Consider the following 24232-nt stretch of genomic DNA (forward strand, 5'->3'; position numbering starts at 1 on the left):
ACGATCTTATTGAATGGTGGAGCAGGTTTGAAGGGCCAAATGGCCCTAATCCTGCTCCTAAATCCTAGGTTCGTATGATCCTAAATTAGCACTTTCAAAACTGAGTTCAACAGTTTCAGATCATAACTACCGTCCCCATTTATTTGGACAGCCGTATTAGTAATGATTCTGCTTTTGTCATTCCCAGCTCTTCTGGGTCCACCTTTTAGTTGTTGACTTGTCCCATTACCGCCCCCTTTTGCCTTGCCCTGTTATCCCTTTTGTCATTTAATCTCTCCTGTCTTTCACCCTATCACTGACCTTCCCCTTGGTTCTTTCCTCCCTTTGCCCTTCCCCTGCCTTTATACTGGTTTAAAACCTGTCAGACAATTGTTTTGCAGTGATGGCGAATGGTCATTGGCCTCAAACACTAACTGTTTCTCTCACCATAGATACTAGCTCACCTATTGAGTGTTTCCACAATTTCTGTTTGATTTCAGATTTCCTCCCTTGGTGGTGCGACAGTGCAGCTCCTAGCATTTGACCATTACATGCCTACAACAGGCTGCACCCCCGAAAATGCACTTCATTTGACTTACTGGACGAGCTTTGGCCACTGTTCAGACTGTAAAGACTCTCCATAGACTCGCACGTTTTCAGGGAACCTTCTTCTGCTTCATGCTCTCCTATAATTTGGCTTGTAGGGTTTTCCATATTGGCCTCGCACTGAAAGATACAAGTTTTCTCTTAAAAAAATCTTGAACAATCCCCACCGATTCCCTCCCAGAGCCAATTAGATAATATAGGAACATAGGAACAGACGTTGGCCATTTATTCCCTTGAGCCTAGTCCACAACTCAATGGCTGATGTGCAATCTAAATCAATATACCCACCTTTACCCCGTACCCTCAATATTTTTGTTTAACAAAGATCTATCAGTGTCAGTTTTGAAATTAACAACCTGTCTAGCGTCAGTTACCATTTGGAGAAGAGAGCTCCAAACTTTTACTGCCTTTGCGTGTAGAAGCACTTCTTAATTTCACTCCCTGGCTACAATTTTTAGGCAATATCCCCTGGCCCTAGACTCGCCAGCCAGTTTCGCTCCACCTACCCTATCCGTTTCTCGTAATATTTTGAAAACGTCAATCCAACAAAGTCATGAAACCTGGGCGCTAACGTATTCCACTGATTGCGACATCACTTGGTGTCCTCATTTAGGACAGACTGATATGGCTCCTCCATTAGCTGTGCGGAGCTAGTTACCAGGCCGTGGCCAGAAGGGGTAACCCTGGGTGACTTTTGCCCTCGGTAGCAGAATAAAACTGAAACGTTGCATCAAATGCCCCTGGCTCACTCAACACTGTCCAACCTGGGGCATTCCTCGTCTGGCCTGGGTGGCTTGGCACTCCGGCACCTAGAGCAGCACCCATTGAGACGCCAAGATGGGGCCAAACAGATCTTTAAAAGGGCAGTGCCTTTTTAAGTGTTGGGCCCATGCAATTTTACCCCATATACAAGATGGTCAGTGTTAATCTGGCAGCACTATTTCCACATAACAACGATGCTTCTTCTGAGTTGTGACCTTTTGCACTGGTTGTCATCAACTCCACTCTGGCCTATAGCCAAAGTTAAACTACAGTCAGTGCTTAGTACAAACTGTACCGTGTACTTGGAGGGAGTAAGCAGAGTATAACATGATATTTAAAAATAGTCGTTTGGTAGTAAACAACTTGAGTTTTGCTGAAAAAGGAGATATTTTTGTTGAAGCTTTTTGCCTTGCACTCATCAGGGCCACTGTCAGGGAAAGTAACATTTTACACTGTGTGAGAAGAGAATGCTGATTGGTTGGAAAGTGGACTCTGATTGTTAGAAGCGTTGCGATGGAGAATGCACCAGTGGGTGGTGACCTACGGTTAACTGCCAAACATTGCTTGAAATTTAAGCCAGGCAGCTTGATTCTGATTGGTCAAGACATTGCCCTGGGGAATGAACTAGCGAATGGTTGTCACTTGTTTTGTTTGGCTGAAACAGGCACAGGTTCATTCCCCAGGGCAATGTCTCCTTCTATTCCTTTCTGTCATCAGCAATCCATCAGCTGTCCGGATGACACAAAACAAAAAGCTGGGATAGCATGTCTCTTTTCTCAGCAATGTTTCTGCTTTCCCCATATGTTTGTCTAACTTCGCCTTGAATGCATCTATACCATTCATCTCACCTATGCCCTATGGTAGTGAGTTCACATTCTCACCACTCTCTGGGTAAAGATGTTTCTCCTGAATTCCCCATTGGATTTATTATTAATGACTATCTTTCATTATGATCTCCCCCACAAGTGGAAACATCTTCTCTGCATTAAGCCTATCAAACCTCTTCATAATTTTGAAGATCTCAATCAGGTCAACACCTCAGCCTCTCATCGTTATCTTTTTTAGTCAATCTGTTATGATAAGTATCATGATGCGGTATCATTCCTGTACATCTTTTTTTAGCACCTTCATTGCTATATCTATATCCGTTTTGTAATGTGGAGACTAGAACTGTGTACAATACAAGTGTGGTATAACCAATCTTTGATACAAGTTTAACACAGAATTAGAGTCCAAAGGGCTTTAACATATAAAACATAACTGAACATTAAAAAGATGCTATTTAGTTATGTTCCTACATTCAGTGTACTGAAAAGAGAGAAAACTAATGAATAATTAATCATTTGGTAGTACAGAACTTGAGTATTGCTGAAAAAGTACATTTTGTTGAAGCTTTTTGCCTTGCACTCATCAGGACAATCACAAGGATACTAATGTCAGGGGAAACAACAACTTAATACAGTATGAGAAGACAGTGCTAATTGGTTGGCAAGCGGGTGCCATCAGTCACCATTAACTGGTGTGTTCTCCATGGTAACGCCTCTACCAATCAGTGTCCACTTGCCAACTAATCAACACTCTCTTCTCATACAGTATAAAGCTGTTGTTTCTCCTGACATTGGTATTCTTTTGATTGTCCTGATCCGTGCAAGACAAAACGCTTCAACAAAATGTCCTTTTTCGGCAATACTCAAGTAATGAATAAGTATGGTTGTTTCTGCCTATAATAAATGGAGTTTTAAAGGTGTTACAACAGGCAACTTTCAACTTGATGTTAATGTGGATGGACAATGCTTGCTGCTATTTTTCCTAATAAAAGCAGCTGTCCCTTTTCAACGCTGCCGTGTTAATCGGTGGGATTATGCACTGTTGCTCATGAGTGATATTCTCGCCTTAATTAGAAAATGGGGATGCCAGGAACAGGCCAGGGCAGCTCAGCGACATTAAAACTCACCATCTCCTCCGACAGAGCTTTGATGTATTTGCGTGCCATCTTTTTCTTCATGGTTTTGGAAATGGCGCGCATGGTTTTCCCCAGCCCGCTCCCATTCTGTCCGCACTTTGCTGGATGCTGCTCCCCGGTGGCTTCAGCCCCTTGCTCAGCTTCGCCGGCCTACCAGAGCAGAAGAAATCCCTCGTCACTCAGCTTGCAAAACCACCTTCAGGTCTCATCCTCACAGGTAGCACATTTTTTTTTTAAAGATAAAAAAATGTTCAAGTCACCTCTTTAACCGCGGTTGTCAACCAGAAAGGAATTTCACTGCAAAGAAACGTTAATGAAGAGCCTGCATTTCTATAGCGCCTGTAACAACCTTAGGAAGTCCCAAAACACATCACAGCCCATGAGGTAAATTTGAAGTGGAGTCACCGTTGAAACGTAGGAAGCCTGGAAGCCGACTTGCGTACGCAAGGGTTTTAAGGAGCATCTCAAAGGAGGAAAGGTAGGGAGATACAGAGATTCTTTTACCAATCTTTAATTCCTGGAGACTCGAGGATAATCCCAGGGCTACCCTCATTTTATTTTCTCCCTTTTCTCTTTTCATCCTCATTGAGGTACAGGCTACCGGATACTTGGTAGCAAACCACCAAGTGAATATTTTGCACACATCGGACCAAGCGGTCAGTGTCTACAGGCTGTCCAACTGCAGGAGGCATCACTGCCAAACCTGTCGAGTTTCTCACTCCAACATTCATTCAGTCAACTTCAGGTACGTAGTTAGATTGGAGAAGTTGGGATTGCTTTCCCTGGAGAAGAGAAGAATGGGAGGAGATTCGATTTAAAATCATGAGGGTTGTGGACAGAGCGGATGGGGAAAAACTGTTCCCATTGGTGGAAGGGTCAGGTACCAGAGGACACAGATTTAAGGTAATTGGCAAAAGAAGCAGTGGCAACATGAGGAAAAACTTTTCACGCAGAAATGCAATGGTTCGAGAAAGTGGCTCACCACCATCTTCTCAAGGGCAATTAGGGATGGGCAATAAATGCTGACCCAGCCAGCAAAGCCCACATCCCTTGAAAGAACTTGAAAAAAGCAAGTGGTTAGGATCTGGAATGCACCGCCTGAGAGTGTGATGGAGGCAGGTTTAACCAAGGCATTCAAGGGGGAACTGAGTTAATATCTGAAAATTGAATTTGATTGTGCAGGGTTACGGGGAAAAGGCTGGGGAGCGGCATTAGGTGAATTTCTCCATTGGAGGGCCAGCACAGGCGCAACAGGCTGAATGGCCTCCTTCTGTGTCATAGCTATTCTGTGATCTGTGATTCCGAGGTCGCGCTGGGTGCTGACTGGGAGCCGCTGATCTTCATCCCCTCCCCCCCCCCGCCACTAGGGCTGCATCTTCAGTGGGCAACCATGTTGACAAAGGGTCTCCACCATTGTGCAGCATCTTGCCCGCCTGTCACCAGGTGGTGCTCTCACTGCAGCGTAACTGGGCCCAGAGCCATGAGTAACTCCTCCTCCCCTCACCAATCCAGTCTGACGGGGTCACATTTGCTCTGTGGGGTTAGAGATATGTCCCTCCTGACATAGGAGGCCTTTCTGGAAGATTCTTAACAATGAACAGTCATTGACAATCAATGCTTTCAAGAGGAAACTGGGGGCATTGAGGGAAATAAACTTTCACAATTACAGTGATATAAGCGGAGGTAGTTATGAGACTAATTGGATTGCTCTCCAGAGAGCTGGCATGAGTGCAATGGGATGAATAGCCTCCTTCTGCACCTTAATGACCCTATGACTCCCACTGACCTATGTATGCTGTAATGATGGTCTCTGTTCTATAGTAGCTGTGGCTTAGTGTGTAACATACTCACCTTTTCAGTCAAGAGGTTGTGGGTTCAGAATATTCATTCCAGAGGTTAAGGAGCACATATTTGAGGCTGACACTCCCAGTGCAGCACTGAAGGAGTGCTGCAATGTCAGGGGTGCACCTTTTGGATGACACATTAAATTGGTCCATCTGCCCCCTCAAGTGAATGCAAAAGATCCCGTGGCATAATTGGAAGAAGGATAGCGGATTTCTCCCTAGTGTCAAAGGGCCAATATTTACTCCTCGACCAACATCATTTAAACATTATTATTGTGTCATGTTCTCGTTGCTGGCTGTGGGAGCTTGCTGTGCACAAATTGGCTACTGTATTTCCTTAAATGACAACAGTGATTACACTGTCACAAATGAAAGAGAAAAAGGAGAACTTTCATTGGCTGTAAAGCACTTTGGGATGGCCTGAGTGCTTCCCGAAGCAAGGTAGGCAAACAAACTTCGAAGTGCTGAGCGAAATGCAGCTCGCCAGTTGCATGTCACTCATGTCCAGTTGTGAAACACATTGGCATGCAATCACACCGATGTGCCTGGATGATCCAGAGTAGGGGGATGTTTCCGGTGAGCAGGGCTTATAATAAGATGCTAAAGTATTGAAATTAGGTTCCCGATGTGTGGAAGCGGGAAATGCTGGGTGGAGCAGATGAGTGCAAGGTGGTTTCATGACAGCGTGAAACCGATTTTTGGCCTTCTTACTATATTGTTCCCCTTTCCACGCCCACCATGAGGCTCAATGCCAACGGGACCAGAAAATTCTGGCCACGCACACGCGCACACGCACACGCACGCACACGCACACGCGCACACATTCACATGCAAATACACACACATGCAAATACACACACATGCAAATACACACACATGCAAATACACACACATGCAAATACACACACATGCAAATACACACACATGCAAATACACACACATGCAAATACACGCTCACACATAAACATAGACATGTTTACATACACTCACACAAACACATACACAGACAGACACACATACACACTGGCACAGACGCACAGGCATACACATAGCCACATACACACGTACCCACACAAACACACTTTCACACACACATGCACACACATTCACATGCACACACAAATTCACATACTAACACACACATTCACATGCATGCACAAACAGACACACATGCACGCAGATACACACACACACACAAACACACGTGCATACACACAAATGCACACACACACAAACATACATGGCCAGAGAGAAACACACACAATGGAGAAAAGTGAGATGAACATGGAGTGAAATAAGTGCATAGGGAGATAGTGGGAGAGAGATGTTCATATGCAGGGGTTAGGCAGCAAGCGGGGAAGAAGCAGGCAGAGGCAAAGAGACACACAGAGTCAGGAAGAGCAAGAGATAGAAAGAAAGGTAAGGACAGTATGGAGGAACATGGGACTTGCACAAAATTCCAGCCATGGAGTGAGCAACACACGGTGTGAAATACATACACACAGACAGGGAAAGTAAGAGAGATGCAGTGTATATTTGAAGGATAGGTCAGCTATTGAGCATTAGACACAATGTTCTCCAGCCTGAGAGGTTGCAGAGAGGCGACTCCATTCACACTGCGTGAGCTTGACCCGACAACGGGAACACCTACACTGTTGTCAGCTTTCTCCTCCGGCTTTGGCATGTGTGGATGATGTCTAAAGCGGTCGAAGCTTCCGAAACTGCTGGTGCGCTGCAAGGGAGACAAGAGAAGAAGCACCGTTTAGTCACAGCCCCATCTACACTTGGGTAAAACTGGAACTTTCACAGTTCGGGGGCAGCCAGTTCTTATTGTGCTCCCAAACTTGATTCTGTTATGGCCATTTTTTACTGCAAACAATTCTCTCCCCTCCTCACAAGAAGGTGCTGCCTCACACTGTGGAACAGCCCCACAGTCACTGGTCACTGCCTGATGACTTACGCCTTGCTTTCCACATCTTCAGTTTACATTACAACAGTGGCTACCCTGGAAACAACTTCATTGAGAGCTGTTGATCGCTTTGAGATTCCCTGAAGTCTTCAGTGGGGCTATAAAAATGTGTTTCTTCCTTCTTTCCCAATCAGTGAGTGTCATCATGATATTCCACCACACAGAAGGCCTCAAACATAACCTTGACATTTGGATGAGATGTGAAACTGAGTCCCCGTCTGCCCACTCAGGGGCAAGTCAAAGATCCCAAGGCATGATTGGAAGAAAGGCAAAGGTGGTAGCCCCAATGTCCTGTCCCCATCAAACACTCCCAGGGCAGGTACAGCATGGGGTTAGATACAGAGTAAAGCTCCCTCTACACTGTCCCCATCAAACACTCCCAGGGCAGGTACAGCACGGGGTTAGATACAGAGTAAAGCTCCCTCTACACTGTCCCCATCAAACACTCCCAGGACAGGTACAGCACGGGGTTAGATACAGAGTAAAGCTCCCTCTACACTGTCCCCATCAAACACTCCCAGGACAGGTACAGCACGGGGTTAGATACAGAGTAAAGCTCCCTCTACACTGTCCCCATCAAACACTCCCAGGACAGGTACAGCACGGGGTTAGATACAGAGTAAAGCTCCCTCTACACTGTCCCCATCAAACACTCCCAGGGCAGGTACAGCACGGGGTTAGATACAGAATAAAGCTCCCTCTACAATGTCCACATCAAACTCTCCCAGGGCAGGTAAAGCATGCCTTGCACTTTATCTAAAGTGGCAAGTTGAGAAATATTAAAGTTGTGTTGCTAACGTCCTTTGCAATGACCTAAAAAATACAGAAAATGAGTTTCCTGTCTGTTGATTGTAGATTGTATGCTGTTGCTCCTCATAGGATGGGTGTGTTGTTTTTAATCTATGTTTGATGTGCGAAGATGAAAAGATATCACAGAGTCAATGAACCTTTCCTGAAGAAAGAGGCTGGTTGACTATTTAAATCCTCAGCAGACACTACACAATCCCAGAAAGAGAAGAAACTTGATTCTGCCCAAAACTAGGTTATGCTGGTAATTACCATGAAGGTGTGTCTGATGACTAGGCTAGCAGGCAATCATCTGCCTTGTCTGAGTGCCAATCAAAGAGGTTTGGACAGGGCGGGGTCTGGGTCGAGAGGTTTGGACAGGGCGGGGGTTGGGTCTAGAGGTTTGGACAGGGTGGGGGTTGGGTTCAGAGGTTTGGACAGGGTGGGGGTTGGGTTTAGAGGTTTGGACAGGGTGGGGGTTGGGTTTAGAGGTTTGGACAGGGTGGGGGTTGGGTTTAGAGGTTTGGACAGGTGGGGGTTGGGTTTAGAGGTTTGGACAGGGTGGGGGTTGGGTTTAGAGGTTTGGACAGGGTGGGGGTTGGGTTTAGAGGTTTGGACAGGGTGGGGGTTGAGTTTAGAGGTTTGGACAGGGTGGGGGTTGAGTTTAGAGGTTTGGACAGGGTGGGGGTTGGGTTTAGAGGTTTGGACAGGGTGGGGGTTGGGTTTAGAGGTTTGGACAGGGTGGGGGTTGGGTTTAGAGGTTTGGACAGGGTGGGGGTTGAGTTTAGAGGTTTGGACAGGGTGGGGGTTGGGTTTAGAGGTTTGGACAGGGTGGGGGTTGGGTTTAGAGGTTTGGACAGGGCGGGGGTTGGGTTTAGAGCTTTGGACAGGGTGGGGGTTGGGTTGGGGTTGGGTTTAGAGCTTTGGACAGGGCGGGGGTTGGGTTTAGAGCTTTGGACAGGGCGGGGGTTGGGTTTAGAGCTTTGGACAGGGCGGGGGTTGGGTTTAGAGCTTTGGACAGGGCGGGGGTTGGGTTTAGAGCTTTGGACAGGGCGGGGGTTGGGTTTAGAGCTTTGGACAGGGCGGGGTTGGTTTAGAGCTTTGGACAGGGCGGGGGTTGGGTTTAGAGGTTTGGACAGGGCGGGTGTTGGGTTTAGAGGTTTGGACAGGGTGGGGGTTGGGTTAGAGTTTGGACAGGGTGGGGGTTGGGTTTAGAGGTTTGGACAGGGTGGGGGTTGGGTTTAGAGGTTTGGACAGGGTGGGGGTTGGGTTTAGAGGTTTGGACAGGGCGGGGTTGGGTTTAGAGGTTTGGACAGGGCTGGGGGTTGGGTTTAGAGGTTTGGACAGGGTGGGGGTTGGGTTTAGAGGTTTGGACAGGTGGGTGTTGGGTTTAGAGGTTTGGACAGGGTGGGGGTTGGGTTTAGAGGTTTGGACAGGGTGGGGGTTGGGTTTAGAGGTTTGGACAGGGTGGGTGTTGGGTTTAGAGGTTTGGACAGGGTGGGGGTTGGGTTTAGAGGTTTGGACAGGGTGGGGGTTGAGGTTTAGAGGTTTGGACAGGGTGGGGGTTGGGTTTAGAGGTTTGGACAGGGTGGGGGTTGGGTTTAGAGGTTTGGATAGGGTGGGGGTTGAGTTTAGAGGTTTGGACAGGGTGGGGGTTGGGTTTAGAGGTTTGGATAGGGTGGGGGTTGGAGTTGGGTTTGGAACAGGTGGGGTTGAGTTTAGAGGTTTGGACAGGGTGAGGGGTTGGGTTTAGAGGTTTGGACAGGGTGGGTGTTGGGTTTTTAGATGTTTGGACAGGGTGGGGTTGAGTTTAGAGGTTTGGACAGGGTGGGGGTTGGGTTAGAGGTTTGGACAGGGTGGGGGTTGGGTTTAGAGCTTTGGACAGGGCGGGTGTTGGTTTAGGAGGTTTGGACAGGGTGGGGGTTGGGTTTAGAGGTTTGGACAGGGTGGGGGTTGGGTTTAGAGGTTTGGACAGGGCGGGGGTTGGGTTTAGAGCTTTGGACAGGGTGGGGGTTGGGTTTAAAGGCTTCAAGAGATTGACCAATTAGAGGCCTTTTAAGGCCCCAGGCCTGATCCATCCCTGCCGCTGGTAAAATACAAGCGGAGACAAGTAGGCAATGGATATGAACTCCTGCCATGGCACCCAATTTTACAGTGCCCCCACCTGCCAGCCCACTTCCGGTGGGGGCGGGGGCTGTAAAATTCCACCCATTGTTTCCCACCAAATCCAACGTTACTCATTGATCTTTTGTCTATATAAACACAAAGTTCCTCCCTTAATTTACCTGGCGTCAGCTTGGCTCAGTGGGTGACATTCTCTGCACTGAGCCAGACAATTCAATGTTCAAGCTCCAATCCCAGAAACATGACCCATAATCCAAGCTGACACTCCCAGTGCAGTACTGAGGGAGTACTGCAATGTCGGAGGGTCAGTACTAGAAGCATAGACAAAAGAAGCAGGTCGTTCAGCCCTTTAATCCATTAAATATGATCATGGCTGATCCTCGATCTCAATACCGTACGCCCACTCTCTCCTGTAACCCTTGATGCCTTTGAAGTCGAGAAATCTCTCTTTTTTTATTCATCCATGAGACGTGGGTGTCTCTAGCCAACATTTATTGCCCTTGTTCAGGGGGCATTTAAGAGTCAACCACATTGTCTGGAGTCACATGTGGGGCAGCAGATTTTCTTCCCTAGAGGGACATTAGTGAACCGGATGGGTTTTTACAACAATTGATTCATTAGACTTTTAATTTCAGATTCTTTTTATTGAATTCAAATTCCACCATTTACGACGGCGGGATTCAAACCCAAGTCCCCAGAGCATTACCCTGGGTCTCTGGATTACTGGTTCTTTCTTAGGCAAGGAGACCAAAACTACACGCAATACTCCAAGGTGGTCTCACCAAGGTCCTGTACAGCTGCAGTAAGACATCCTTGCTCCTGTACTCAAGTCCTCTCGCAATGAAGGCCAACGTACCATTTGCCTTCTTAACGGCTTGCTGCACCTGCATGATTGCTTTCACTGAGGGAGTGCTGCACTGCCAGAGGGTCAGTACAGAGGGAGTGTTGTACTGTCGGAAGGCACTGTATTTCAAGTGAGACGCTAAGCCAAGAAACCAACTGCCCCTCTCAGGTGCATGTAAAAAATCCCAAGCCACAAAGAGGAGCACGAGAGCTCTCCAATATTTATCCCGCAGCCCACATCACTCAAACTGTTTAATTTTTTAATTGGTAGCTTGCGATGCACAAATTTCCTGCCACATTTCCTATGTTACAACAATGGCAACATTTCAAAAATACTTAATAGACTGCAACATTTGGTGGGGGGGGGGTGGGGGGGCGGCAGTAGCATAGTGGTATTGTCACTGGAATGATAATCCAGAAACCCAGGATAATGTTCTGGGGGCCTGCATTCAAACCCCACCATGGTGATGTGATGTGGTGTGTTATGGCACAGCCGATGGTAAATGCTGAGCTGCTCAAATCCCAGAAGGAATCTTGGAATAGCTGTTTCACAATTGTATAAATTTCGTGATGCTGCTTTAAATTCAGTAAATTCAAATAAGACCACTGTGACTTATAGGATCCTTACCAAACTAAATTAAACCTTTATTAATAGAAGAAATGCTTTTAAGTATACACATAGATCCAGAAATTACTACTATGATAATTTCTAAATCCCCTAATTAATCTAAATCCCAGTTACAATTTCGTTAAGGCGACAGTAAGACGCATAGACTTTAAAACACAATACCCTCAACAATCCAATTCAAAGTGAGTTTTCTTAACTTCAGTTCTTTGTAAACAGCAGCTTGAGGCATAAGTGCCGAAGGCTTTTCACACTTGTTAGATCTTAGAATGTCTTCCCTTGCACACAGCCTTCTCTCCTTTATCCATATTTTCCCCTTTGAATTCCCATTGTTTCACTATGGCCTAAATTTTTCAGGCTGTGGGCGGGCTTGGCCGGAGTGGGTGGAGGCAGTCGTGGAGCTGATTAAGGCCCGCACAGCGTAATAGGCAAGCCATAGCACTCAGCACTACCTGTGCAGGTGGGAGGAGGAGGGAGAGTTGGGGTGAAAGAGCGCTTCGATCTTGAATGGATATTGAAATAATTAAATAAATGGTTCAAAAATTTATTTAAACGTGTCTCCTCATGTGACTGTGTCTTGGGACATGTTTTTATATTAAGGTAAACTTTTTTTATTTAATAAAAACTTTAGGAAACCTCATCCCACTCATGAATGAGATCTCCTAAAAAACATGAAGGCTACTTTTGCCTGTCCGCCAACCTTAAAGTTGGATGGGCAGCGCTAGCAATTAGATCAATTACTTCCTTAATGGCATTAGTGGGCTATTTACATATTGGCGGGCACGCAGCTGACTCCGGCACGCACCCACCGAACAAAAAACGCAGGGCTGCGCTATGATGTTGGGACGTATGCCCAACATCATCGTGCATCATTTTACACGTAGGCAATTAGGGCTCAACCCCTGCACACTGACTGAAATCCTGCCCTATGTCTTTGAACTTTACCTTTCTAAAAATAAAAATCTCTCATAGTACCAAGTTTACCAGTAATCTTTGGGAAAAATAAACACACTGTTTCTTAACTGCTCCTGGCTAGGTGTAATATTTCACCCCCTCTTTTGAATTCGATCTAGTCTGGTTTATTTAAAAATGCAAATGGTCCCTTTCCACCTATGTTTATCTGCTTAACGTTTCAAACCTAGTTTATCTTTTGATCAAAGCCTTCAGACCAACTGTCTTTAATTCACACACACACAGACACACACACAGACACACACACAGACACACACACAGACACACACACAGACACACACACAGACACACACACAGATCCTGACAGGTAGAATTTTAATTTTAAAAAATCTGTAATTAAAATCTGTAATTGAGATGACCATGAAAACATTGCATATTCTCATAAAAACCTATTTGGTTCATTAATGTCCTTTAGGGAAGGAAATCTGCTGTACCTACCTGGTCTGGCCTACATGTGACTCCAGACCCACAGCAATGTGGTTGACTCTTAATTGTCTTCTGAAGTGGCCGAGCAAGCCACTCAGTTGAATCAAGCTACTGTAGATCCAATAAAAAGGATTGAAACTGGACAGACCACCCAGCATTGACCTAGGCACTGGAAACGACATGGGCAAACTCAGCCCTGTCGACCTTGCAAAGTCCTCCTTACTAACATCTGGGGGCTTCCGCAAATTTGGGAGAGCTGTCTCACAGACCAGTCAAGCAACAACCTGACATAGTCATCCTCATGGAATCATACCTTACAGACAATGACCCAGACTCCACCATCACCAACCCTGGGTATGTCCTGTCCCACTGGCAGGACAGACCCAGCAGAGGTGGCAGCACAGTGGTACACAGTCAGGAGGGAGTTGCCCTGGGAGTCCTCAACATCGACTCCGGACTTCATGAAGTCTCATGGAATCAGGTCAAACATGGACAAGGAAACTCCTGCTGATTACCACGTACCGCCCTCCCTCAGCTGATGAATCAGTGCTTCCTCCATGTTGAACAGCACTTGGAGGAAGCACAGATGGCGGCAAGGGTGCAGATGTACTCTGGGTGGGGGACTTCAATGTCCATCTCCAAGAGTGGCTCAGTAGCACCACTACTGACCGAGCTGGCCAAGTCCTAAATGATATAGCTGCTAGATTGGGTCTGCAACAGGTGGTGAGAGATCGAACAAGAAGGAAAAACATACTTGACCTCATCCTCACCAAAATGCCTGTTGCAGATGCATCTGTCCATGACAGTATCAGTAGGAGTGACCACTGCACAGTCGTTGTGGAGGCGAAGTCCCAACTTGACATTGAGGATACTCTCCATGTGTGGTACTACCACCGTGCTAAATGGGATAGATTTCAAACAGATATAGCAGCTCAAGACTGGGCATCCATGAGACGCTGTGGGTCATCAGCAGCAGCAGAATTGTACTCAAACACAATCTGTAACCTCACGGCCCGGCATATCCCCCACTCTACCATTACCACTACACCAGGGGATCAACACTGCTTCAATGAAGAGTGCAGGAGGGCAAGCCAAGAGCAGCACCAGGCATACCTAAAAATGAAGTGTGAACCTGGTGAAGCTACAACACAGGACTACCTTCGTGCCAAACAGCATAAGCAGCATAGACAGAGCTAAGCAATTCACAACCAATGGATCAGATCTAAGCTCTGCAGTCCTGTCACATCCAGTAGTGAATGGTGGTGGACAATTAAGCAACAGACTGGAAGAGGAGGCTCCACAAATATCCCCATCCTCAATGATGGAGGAGCCCAGCACATCGGTGCAAAAGATAAGGCTGAGGCATTTGTTACAATCTTCAGCCAGAAGTGCCAAGTGGATAATCCATCTCAGCCTCCGCCAGAGGTCCCCAGCATCACAGACTTCAACCAATTCGATTCACTTCATGTGATAGCAAAGAACAGCCGGAGCCACTGGATACTGCAAAGGCTATGGGACCTCAGAATATTCCAGCAATAGTACTGAAGATATGTGGTCCAGAACTTGCCGCACCCTTAGCCAAGTTATTCCAGTACAGCTATAACACTGGCATCTACCCAGCTATGTGGAAAATTGCCCAGGAATGTCCTGTACATAAAAAGCAAGACAAATCCAACCCGGCCAATTACTGCCCCATCAGTCTACCTTCAATCATTAGTAAACTGATGAAAGGCGTCATCAACAGTGCTATCAAGTGGCACTTGCTTAGCAATAACCTGCTCACTGACGCCCAGTTTGGGTTCCGCCAGGGCCGCTCAGCTTCTGGCCTCATTACAGTTTTGGTTCAAACATGGACAAGAGAGCAGATCTCCAGAGATGAGGTGAGAGTGACTGCCCTTAACATCAAGGTAGCATTTGACCGAGTGTGGTGTCATGCAAATATAATACTTTTCATAATATTGTTGTGATTTATTGGAAAGGTAGGTTAATAGTGGGGATTGGATTAGTTTCTCTGTGTGGATATGTGTTTGGGGAATTTAATTGAATTAGAGACTGAAGCTTTTGAGTGTTCAAAGGGGAAGCTTGGTTTGAAATGATAAATACATAAATATGGCTGAAGATTTAGAATGTGAGGTGTGAGGAGCATTTGCATTTTTAGATAAACCAGACTGATGAATTTCAGAAATGGTAAGGTGTTACACCTAGCCAACAGAGGCTAAGCCAAACAGTGTGTTTATTTTTCCCAAAGATTACTGATAATATGAGTACCATGGGAGATTTATATTATGGAAAAAGTAAACTTGCAAAGACATATTGGAACAATGGAATTTACATTAAAAAAGGAGAAACATGTATAAAGGAGCTAAGGTTATGTGTAAGAAGGAAGGAATTCTAAGATCTAACAAATGCATCAAGTTGCTGTCTACAAGAACCAAAGCTAAGAAAACTCACTGTGAATATCATTGTCCAGGGGATTGTGTGCTCTGCTCGGTCTGTTGAAATGTATTTGTTTTTACTGTTGCCTTAATGGAGGTGTAACTTGGAATCAGATTAATTAGGGGAGTTAGGAGTTATCATAGTAGTAATTTATAGACATATGTATGTGCTTAAAATATTTTCTTCCATTAATGAATGTTTAATTTAGTTTTGTAAAGAACCTCTCAGAGTCAGTGGACTTATTACGACTGAATTCAAAGCATGCATCTCGAAATAAAGATGCAAAATTTAAAAAAAATAGTTGTGACAGTTGTTTCAAGTTTCCCTATGGGATTCCTGCAGCTCAGAATTTGCCATCTGCTGTGCCATAACATGTGGCATCAGGGAAGCTGAAGTTGGAGTCAATGAAAATCAGGAGGAAAACTCTGCACTGGTTGGAATCATGACTAGTACAAAAGGAGGATGGCTGTGGTTGTTGGAGGTCAATCAAGTCAGCTCCAGGACATAATTTCAGGAGTTTCTCAGGGTACTGTCCTAGGTGCAAACATTGTCAACTGCATCATCAATGACATTCCTTCCATCATAGTTCAGAAGTGGAGATGTTCGCTGATGATTACACAATGTTCAGCCCCACTTGCGACTCCTCAGATACTGAAGCAGTCCATGTCCAAATGCAGCAAAACCTGGACAATATCCAGGCTTGGGCTGACAAGTGGCAAGTAAAATTCACACCCCAAAAGTGTCAGGCAATGACATTATCCAACAAGAGAGAACCTAACCATCGCCCCTTGATATTCAATGGCATTACCATTGTTGAATACCCCGCTATCAATACCCCTGGAGGTTACCATTGACCAGAAACTGAACTGGACTAACCATGTAAATACTGTGACTACAAGAGTGGGTCAGAAGCAAGGAATCCTGCGATAAGTAACTCACCTCCTGACTCCCCAAAGCCTGTGCACCATCTACAAGGCACAAGTCAGGAGTGTGAAGGAACACTTTTTGCTTGCTTGGATGAGTGCAGCTCCAACAACACTCAGGAAGCTGGGCATTGTCCAGGACAAAGCAGCCCACTTGCTTGGCACCATATCCACATCATTCACTCCCTCCATCACCAACGAACAGTAGCAGCAGTGTTTACCATCTACAAGATACACTGCAGAAACTAACCAAGGCTCCTTAGACAGCACCTTCCAAACTCATGACCACTACCATCTAGAAGGACAAGGGAGCAGACACGTGGGAACACCGATCCATGAAATTTCCCATCCAAGCCATTCACCATCCTGACTTGGAAATATATCACCATTCCTTCGCTGTCACTGGGTCAAAATCCTGGAACTCCCTCCCTAACAGCACTGTGGGTGTACCTACACCACATAGACTGCAGGAGTTCAAGAAGGTAGCTCACCACCACCTTCTCAAGGGGCAATTAGGGATGGGCAATAAATGCTGGCCTAGCCAGCGACACCCACATCCTGTGTATGATTAAAAAGGATAGAATAGACATTAACCACTTACCAGGTACCCAACAAACAGCTACAGGGTGAAAAAAGTTGGAAAAAGCAAAAGGAGCATCTCCTTCCTCTAACTCCCTCACTCACTCCCTCCCTCCCTCCCTCCCTCCCTCCCTCCCTCACTCACTCACTCCCTCCCTCCCTCCCTCCCTCCCTCCCTCCCCCACCCACCCAACTCCCTGTGCACTCTTGTTCAAAGTCACACTGCAGTTCAAAGTTGCACTAAGAGGCCTGTATTTATATGCTCTGAAACTAAAGACTTATGTCAGCCCCGGTAGAGGAGAAACAATTTAAGCTAGTTTCCTTAATTAACTGCCTTCAGCTGCTCTCCAACAGGGGAGCTTGTATATTCCTGCTTCAGCCTGGATGAAAGGTAGAATTTAGACAGTAAATTGCAGTGAGATGTTAAATGTGAAATGCAAACAAAATTAGACCTGTCAAAACTTCTTTAGTTACTTGTCCAGTGCAAGGCGTTAAGTAGTGACGGGTTTTGGACAATTTCACAGTGTGGGATATGGACATTGTAGAGCAGCTGTGCCAACTTGCCTGGTTCATGTGCAGCATATTCTATTTAAGGTGTTTCCTTTTTACGCCGAATACCAGGAGGAAATGACACAATCGAAGATTCACTGTGGCACATTGCAGCAGTTCTGCTTACCTAATTTTTCCGTTGTAATAAAACACGTGAGAGCTTCAAATTGAGTTTATTGTTGGGGGGAGTCAAAAATTCGAGGGACCGTGCTGGGAGGCGGATGGTCCTTATCTTTCTCTGTTGGGAAAGCGCCGGCTGTGGTTTCTCCTCACTTCCTCGGGTCCAGTGCTGGGCTGTGGGTTTTTCTTAGTGCCTCTGCTGGGATGGTGCTGGGGTGTAGATCTCGTGCCATGTCTCTGCTGGGACGGTGCTGGGGTGTAGATCTCGTGCCCTGTCTCTGCTAGGACGGTGCTGGGGTGTAGATCTCGTGCCCTGTCTCTGCTGGGACGGTGCTGGGGTGTAGATCTCGTGCCCTGTCTCTGCTGGGATGGTGCTGGGGTGTAGATCTCGTGCCCTGTCTCTGGTGGGACAGTGCTGCAGTGCGAACAGTCCACACCATTCCTACTAGGACCAGGGTGACTAACCCTTATGACATAGCGTAAGGGACACTTTGACAGGAGTGGGGGGGCCTTTTGAAATTTGAGCCATGAGAGTGGGTGGTGATGGGGCAGGGGAGGTTAGTCAGCATGAGAGCCAGACCTTGAGACCATAATAGCAAGGGAGGGTGTTTGAAAAGCAACTAAAATTATAACTTGTCTTGTTGAGCCACAGCATCATTCTTCCCTGGTGGGCGGCTCCTCACTTGCAGTCCCGCTCAAATCATTCAAACTCACCCCGGAGACCCTCAGGATCAGCTTCCCATAGGTTGTCCTGGGAATACGGGACAAAAGGCATTCTTTGAGGGACAGGGAGCAAGGAGTCAAAATGAGGGATAATCTCTCGAAATATGGGACAGTTGGCCACCCAGACTGCAGCAGTGGTCGTTCTCACCCCCTTGAACCGGGGCGGGGGGGCAAAGTTAGAAACTGTGACAGCACAAAGAGGCAAACTGTTCTTTTTTAAATTCATTTACAGGATGTGGGTGTCACTGGCCAGGCCAGCATTTATTGCCCACTCCTAATTGCCCTTGAGAAGGTGGTGGTGAGCTGCCCTCTTGAACCCCTGCAGTCCATGTGGTGTAGGTACACCCACAGTGCTGTTGGGGAGGGACTTCCAGGATTTTGACCCAGCGACAGTGAAGGAACGGTAATATATTTCCAAGCGAGGATGGTGAGTGGCTTGGAGGGGCACTTCCAGGTTGTGGCGTTCCTATCTATCTGCTGCCTTTGTCCTTCTAGATGGTAGTGGTTGTGGGTTTGGAAGGTGCTGTCTAAGGAGCCTTGGTGAGTTTCTGCTGTGCATTTTGTAGATGGTACACACTGCTGCTACTGTGCATCGGTGGTGGAGGGAATGAATGTTTGTGGATCGGGTGCCAAGCAAGCGGGCTGTTTTGTCCTGGATGGTGTCAAGCTTCTTGAGTGTTGTGGGAGCAGCACTCATCCAGGTAAGTGGGGAGTATTCCATCACACTCCTGTCTTATAGATAGTGGACAGGCTTTAGGGAGTCAGGATGTGAGTTACTCACCACAAGATTCCTAACCCCTGACCTGCTCTTGTAGCCACGGTATTTATGTGGCTAGTCCAGTTCAGTTTCTGGTCAATGGTAACCCCCAGGAAGTTGACAGTGGGGGATTCAGTGATGATAATGCCATTGAATGTCAAGGGGCGATGGTTAGATTCTCTCTTGTTGGAGATGGTCATTGCCTGGAACTTGTGTGGAGTGAATGTTACTTGCCACTTGTCAGCCTGAGTCCGGATATTGTCCGGGTCTTGCTGCATTTGGACATGGACTGCTTCAGCATCTGAGGAGTCGTGAATGGTGCTGAACCTGGTGCAACCATCAGTGAACATTCCCACTTCTGGATATCTCGCTTGCTCTTTCCTGATCTCAACTGGCATCACCAGACCCCCAATACCACACTCAGATGGCCAATCTTCACATGTAAGCCCAGACAGTTAGTTTTGACAGCTATTTGACCGTGGGGGCATTGAATTCAACAACAATCCTCATGCAATACTGGCACAAGAACCTTAGGTAGGAAACAAGGGCTGGGACTCCTGTACCTTCCCCATCCAAAATCCCCACATCCCTCTCTCCTAGCCAGTGCCCATCATTGTGTCTCCGAGCTGAACAAACACAACACAGACCAACAATCAAATCTGGAGCCACTCTGTGCTCATTAGGCAATGGGTTCAACAAACAAATGCCCAGGGAGAGAGGACTTTGTGATTTTAAAAATAGAAAGCTGATGAGCAGGGTTTTTTTTACATCAAAACTTATTTATTATTGGAAAGGTGAGGTAAGCCCCAAAGTTAACCATTAAAGTTTAAAAAATGGAAGTGAAACTTGTTGGTAACTTGCCTCTACAAGAGTCGCTGAAAACAGAATAAATACTTCTTCTAACAGGATAGAAGCAAGTAGAAATAATTATGAGAAGGGATTGGAATCATTGGGCATAACTTTCAGGTCATTGGGTGGGCGCGACCGATGGACCCTGGAGCAGACAGGGAATGGACCACTGAGTGCGATCGGTCCCCGAATGCGTTTTCACGCTGGTTGGGCCAATAAACGGCCAGCCAGCATAAAGCGAGCGCTGAAATCCTCAGCGCTGCTGGGATGGGGGTGGAAAGAGGGCGGGCGTGGGCGAGCACGGAATGAAAGCTATTTTACACTTGAGTGGGTTGACCGCGTGCCTGCATGCCCACCTGAAAATCCTGCCCAATAATTGAGTAATTGTCAGATAGGGATGGAGGGTTAGAGAGCTATTAACATCGAGATTGCTTCTTTTAAAGAAAGAAAGACTTGCATTTATATAGCGTCTTTCCTGGTCTCAGGACATTTCTTTATTTATTTTTACAGGACAATTGATGGTGAGCTGCCTTCTTGAACGGCTGCAATCCATGTGGTGTAGGTACACCCACAGTGCTGTTAGGAAGGGAGTGCCAAGATTTTGACCCAGCGACAGTGAAGGAACGGCCAATATATTTCCAAGTCAGGATGGTGAGTGACTTGGAGGGGAACTTCCAGGTGGTGGTGTTCCCATGTATCTGCTGCCCTTGTCCTTCTAGATGGTAGTGGTCATGGGTTTGGAAGGTGCTGCCTAAGGAGCCTTGGTGAATTCCTTCAGTGCATCTTGTAGATGGTACACACTGCTGCTACTGTGCATTGGTGGTGGAGGGAGTGAATGTTTGTGGGTGTGGTGCCAATCAAGCGGGCTGCTTTGTCCTGGATGGTGTCAAGCTTCTTGAGTGTTGTTGGAGCTGCACTCATCTAGGCAAGTGGGGAGTATTCCATCACACTCCTGACTTGTGCCTTGCAAATGGTGAACAGGCTTTGGGGAGTCAGAAGATGAGTTACTCATCGCAGGATTCCTAGCCTCTGACCTGCTCTTGTAACCACAGTATTTATATAGCTAGTCTAGTTCAGTTTCTGGTCAATGGTAACCCCCAGGATGTTGATAGTGGGGGATTCAGTGATGGTAATGTCATTGAATGTCAAGTGGCGATGGTTAGATTCTCTCTTGTTGGAGATGGCCATTGCCTGGCACTTGTGTGGCATGAATGTTACTTGCCACTTGTTAACCTAAGTCTACTGCATTTGGACATGGGCTGCTTCAGTATCTGGCGAGTCATGACAGGTGCTGAACATTGTGCAATCATCAACGAACACACCCACTTCTGACCTTATGATGGAAAGAAGGTCATTAATGAAGCAGCTGAATATGGTTAAGCCAAGGACACTACCCTGAGAAACTCCTGCAGTGTTGCCCTGGAACATAGATGATTGACTTCCAACAACCACAACGATCTTCCTTTGTGCTAGGTATGACTCCATCCAGTGGAGAGTTTTCCCCCTTATTCCCATTGACTCCAGTTTTGCTCGGGTTCCTTGATGTCACACTTGGTCAAATGCTGCCTTGATGTCAAAGGCAGTCACTCTCACTCCGCCTCTGAAGTTCAGCTCTTTTGTCCATGTTTGAACAAAGGCTGTAATAAGGTCAGGAGCTGAGCGGCCCTGGCAGTGCCCAAGCTACGTGTTAGTGAGCAGGTTATTGCTAAGCAAGTACAACTTGGTTGCACTGTTGATGACCCCTTCCATCACTTTACTGATGTTTGAGAGTAGACTGGTGGGGTGGTAATTGACCAGGTTGGATTTTTCCTGCTTTTTGTGTACAGGAGGTACCTAAGTAATTTTCCACTTTGCCGAGTGGATGCCAGTGTTATAGCTGTACTTGAACAGCTTGGCTAGGGGCACAGCAAGTGCTGGAGCACAAGTCTTCAGTACCATTGACGGAATATTCTCATGGCCCATAGCCTTTGCAGTATCCAGGTTCTTCAGTCGTTCCTTGATATCATGTGGAGTAAATTAAATTGGCTGAAGACTGGCATCTGTGATGTTGGTGACCTCCGGAGGAGACCAAGATGGATTATCCACTTGGTACTTCTGGCTGACGATTGTTGAGAATGCTTCAGCCTTATCTTTTGCACGGATGTACTGGGCTCCCCCATCATTGAGGATGGGGATATATGTGGAGCCTCCTCCTCCAGTGAGTTGTTTAATTATCGACACCAGTCTCGACTGGATGTGGCAGGACTGCAGAGCTTAGATCTGATCCATTGGTTGTGGGGTCATTTAGCCCTGTCTATCACTTGCTGCTTATGCCATTTGGCACGCAAGTAGTCCTGTGTTATAGTTTCACCAGGTTGACACCTCATTTTTAGGTATGCCTGGTGCTGCTCCTGACATGCCCTCCTGCATTCTTCATTGAACCAGGGTTGATCCCCTGGGTTGGTGGTAATGGTGGAGTTGGGAGATATGCTGGACCATGAGGTTACAGATTGTGGTTGAGTATAATTCTGCTGCTGCTGATGGTTGCTAGCCTTGAGTTGCTAGATCTGTTCAAAATCTATCCTAATTAACATGGTGGTAGTGCCACACAACATGCTGGAGGGTATCTTCAGCGTCAAGACAGGACTTTGTCTCCATAAGGAATGTGTGGTAGTCACTCCTACTGATACTGTCATGGACGGACACATCTTCAGTGGGCAGGTTGGTGAGGATGAGATCAAGTATGTTTTCCCCTCTTATTAGTTCCCTCACCACCTGTTGCCAACCCAGTCTAGCAGCTATGTCCTCGGCCAGCTAGGTCTGCAGTGGTGCTACCGAGCCAGTCTTGGTGATGGTTTAAAATAGTACACAAACTGGTGGCAAGGTTAGTAAAATATATTTAAAAAGGATATTAATTAATTGAATAAATTAATTAAGCAGTTAATGAAAACAAATCAAGGTGGCAGGACAGATGATGTGTCAATACTGCAGCATGTGGGAGCTCCTGGATACCAGTGTGATCCAGGGCGAACACGTCCGCAATAAGTGTGTGTGGCTCGAGGAGCTTTGGCTTAGAGTCATTGAGCTGGAGGCTGAGCTGTAGACACTGTGATGCCTCAGGGAGGGGCAACGTTACCTGGGCACTTTGTACCAGGAAGTAGTCATACCCTTAGGATAAGGTCTTCTGATTTTGTCGTGGTCAGGGACAGGAAAGTTGACTGCGAGTGAGACAGGTGAGGGGACTCAGAGGGCATGAATGCAGGAACCTCAACCTTTGCAATTGTCCAGCAAGGTTGAGTCTCTTTCAGCGTGTTTGCTTGAGAGTGGGGGCTGCAGGGTGGATGGGCTGACTGACCATGGCACCATGGGACAGGAAGCCAATCAAGTGGGCCGAGCAAAAAGGAATGTAGTTTTGGTAGGGGATAAAGTAGTCAGTGGGATTGACACCGTCTCTGCAGCAAACAGGCAGAAAGTTGTATTGCCTGCCTGGTGCCAGGATTCGGGACATCTGCTCAGGGCTGGAGAGGAACTTGGAGTGGGAAGCAGAGGATCCAGTCATTGTGCTCCATGTACGTTCCAACGAGACAGACAGGACCAAGAAAGCGGTTCTGCATAGTCAGTATGAGGAGCTAGCACCAAGCTAAGAAGCAGAACGCCATAGATAGAAATCTCTGATTATTACCTGAGCCACATGCAAATTGGCGTAGGGCAAATCAGATTAGAGAAATGAATGCATGGTTCAAAGAGTGCTGTGTGGGAAGTGGGTTCCGGTTCATGAGGCACTGGCGTCAGGACTGGGTAAAGTGGGGAGCTGTACTTTTGGGACAGTCTGCACCTGAGCTGTGCTGGCACCAGTATTCTAGCAAGCTGCATAACTAGGGAAGTGTAGGGGCATTTAAGCTAAATAGTAGGGGCAAAGGATCAAATTGGGGGAGAGGTGCTAAATTAAAGAGTAGAGACAAGGCAAGAGAGAAAGGCATGAGTATGAGAAATGATAAACAGGCCATGACAGGAAAGAACAGATAGTACATATCTCAGAGTAAATCAGCAGATATGGCTAGAGGTTACAAAATTACTAAAAGAGCAAAAGGCTCTGTACCTGAATGCGTGTCGCATTCGAGACAAAACAGAGGAACAGATAAGCGCAAATAGAAATAAATAAGTGTTGCTAAAAAAAGAGACATGTCGAAACTTTTTGTCTTGCACTCATCAGGACACTTCACAAGAATACCAATATAAGAGGAAAACAACAATTTAAACTGTATCTGTAGAGGGTGCTGATTGGTTGGAAAGTGGAGTCTGATTTGGTAGAGGCATTGCCATGGAGAATGCACCAATTGATGGTGAGTGACAGTTAATTGCCAGCATTTTTTTTTAAACTTATTCCAGGCAGCTTGACACTGATTGGTCAAGGCATT

The 24232-nt window shown here is 46.6% G+C and overlaps 1 protein-coding gene across 2 annotated transcripts in view; it reads right to left on the reverse strand.

Moving 5' to 3' along the window:
* Positions 1 to 24232, reverse strand: part of LOC121290866 (SAM domain-containing protein SAMSN-1-like) — a 64005-nt gene that overhangs the window by 16639 nt on the left and 23134 nt on the right. For both annotated transcript variants that reach the window (XM_041211883.1, XM_041211882.1), the window contains exons 2-4: positions 6806 to 6886; positions 3302 to 3460; positions 579 to 705 (exon numbers count right to left, since the gene is read on the reverse strand). In XM_041211883.1, coding sequence (XP_041067817.1) covers positions 579 to 705; positions 3302 to 3460; positions 6806 to 6886 — 367 coding nt within the window. The remainder of the gene's footprint in view (positions 1 to 578; positions 706 to 3301; positions 3461 to 6805; positions 6887 to 24232) is intronic.

This window comes from Carcharodon carcharias, chromosome 18 (assembly GCF_017639515.1).
Source record: "Carcharodon carcharias isolate sCarCar2 chromosome 18, sCarCar2.pri, whole genome shotgun sequence".
NCBI lineage: Eukaryota > Metazoa > Chordata > Chondrichthyes > Lamniformes > Lamnidae > Carcharodon > Carcharodon carcharias.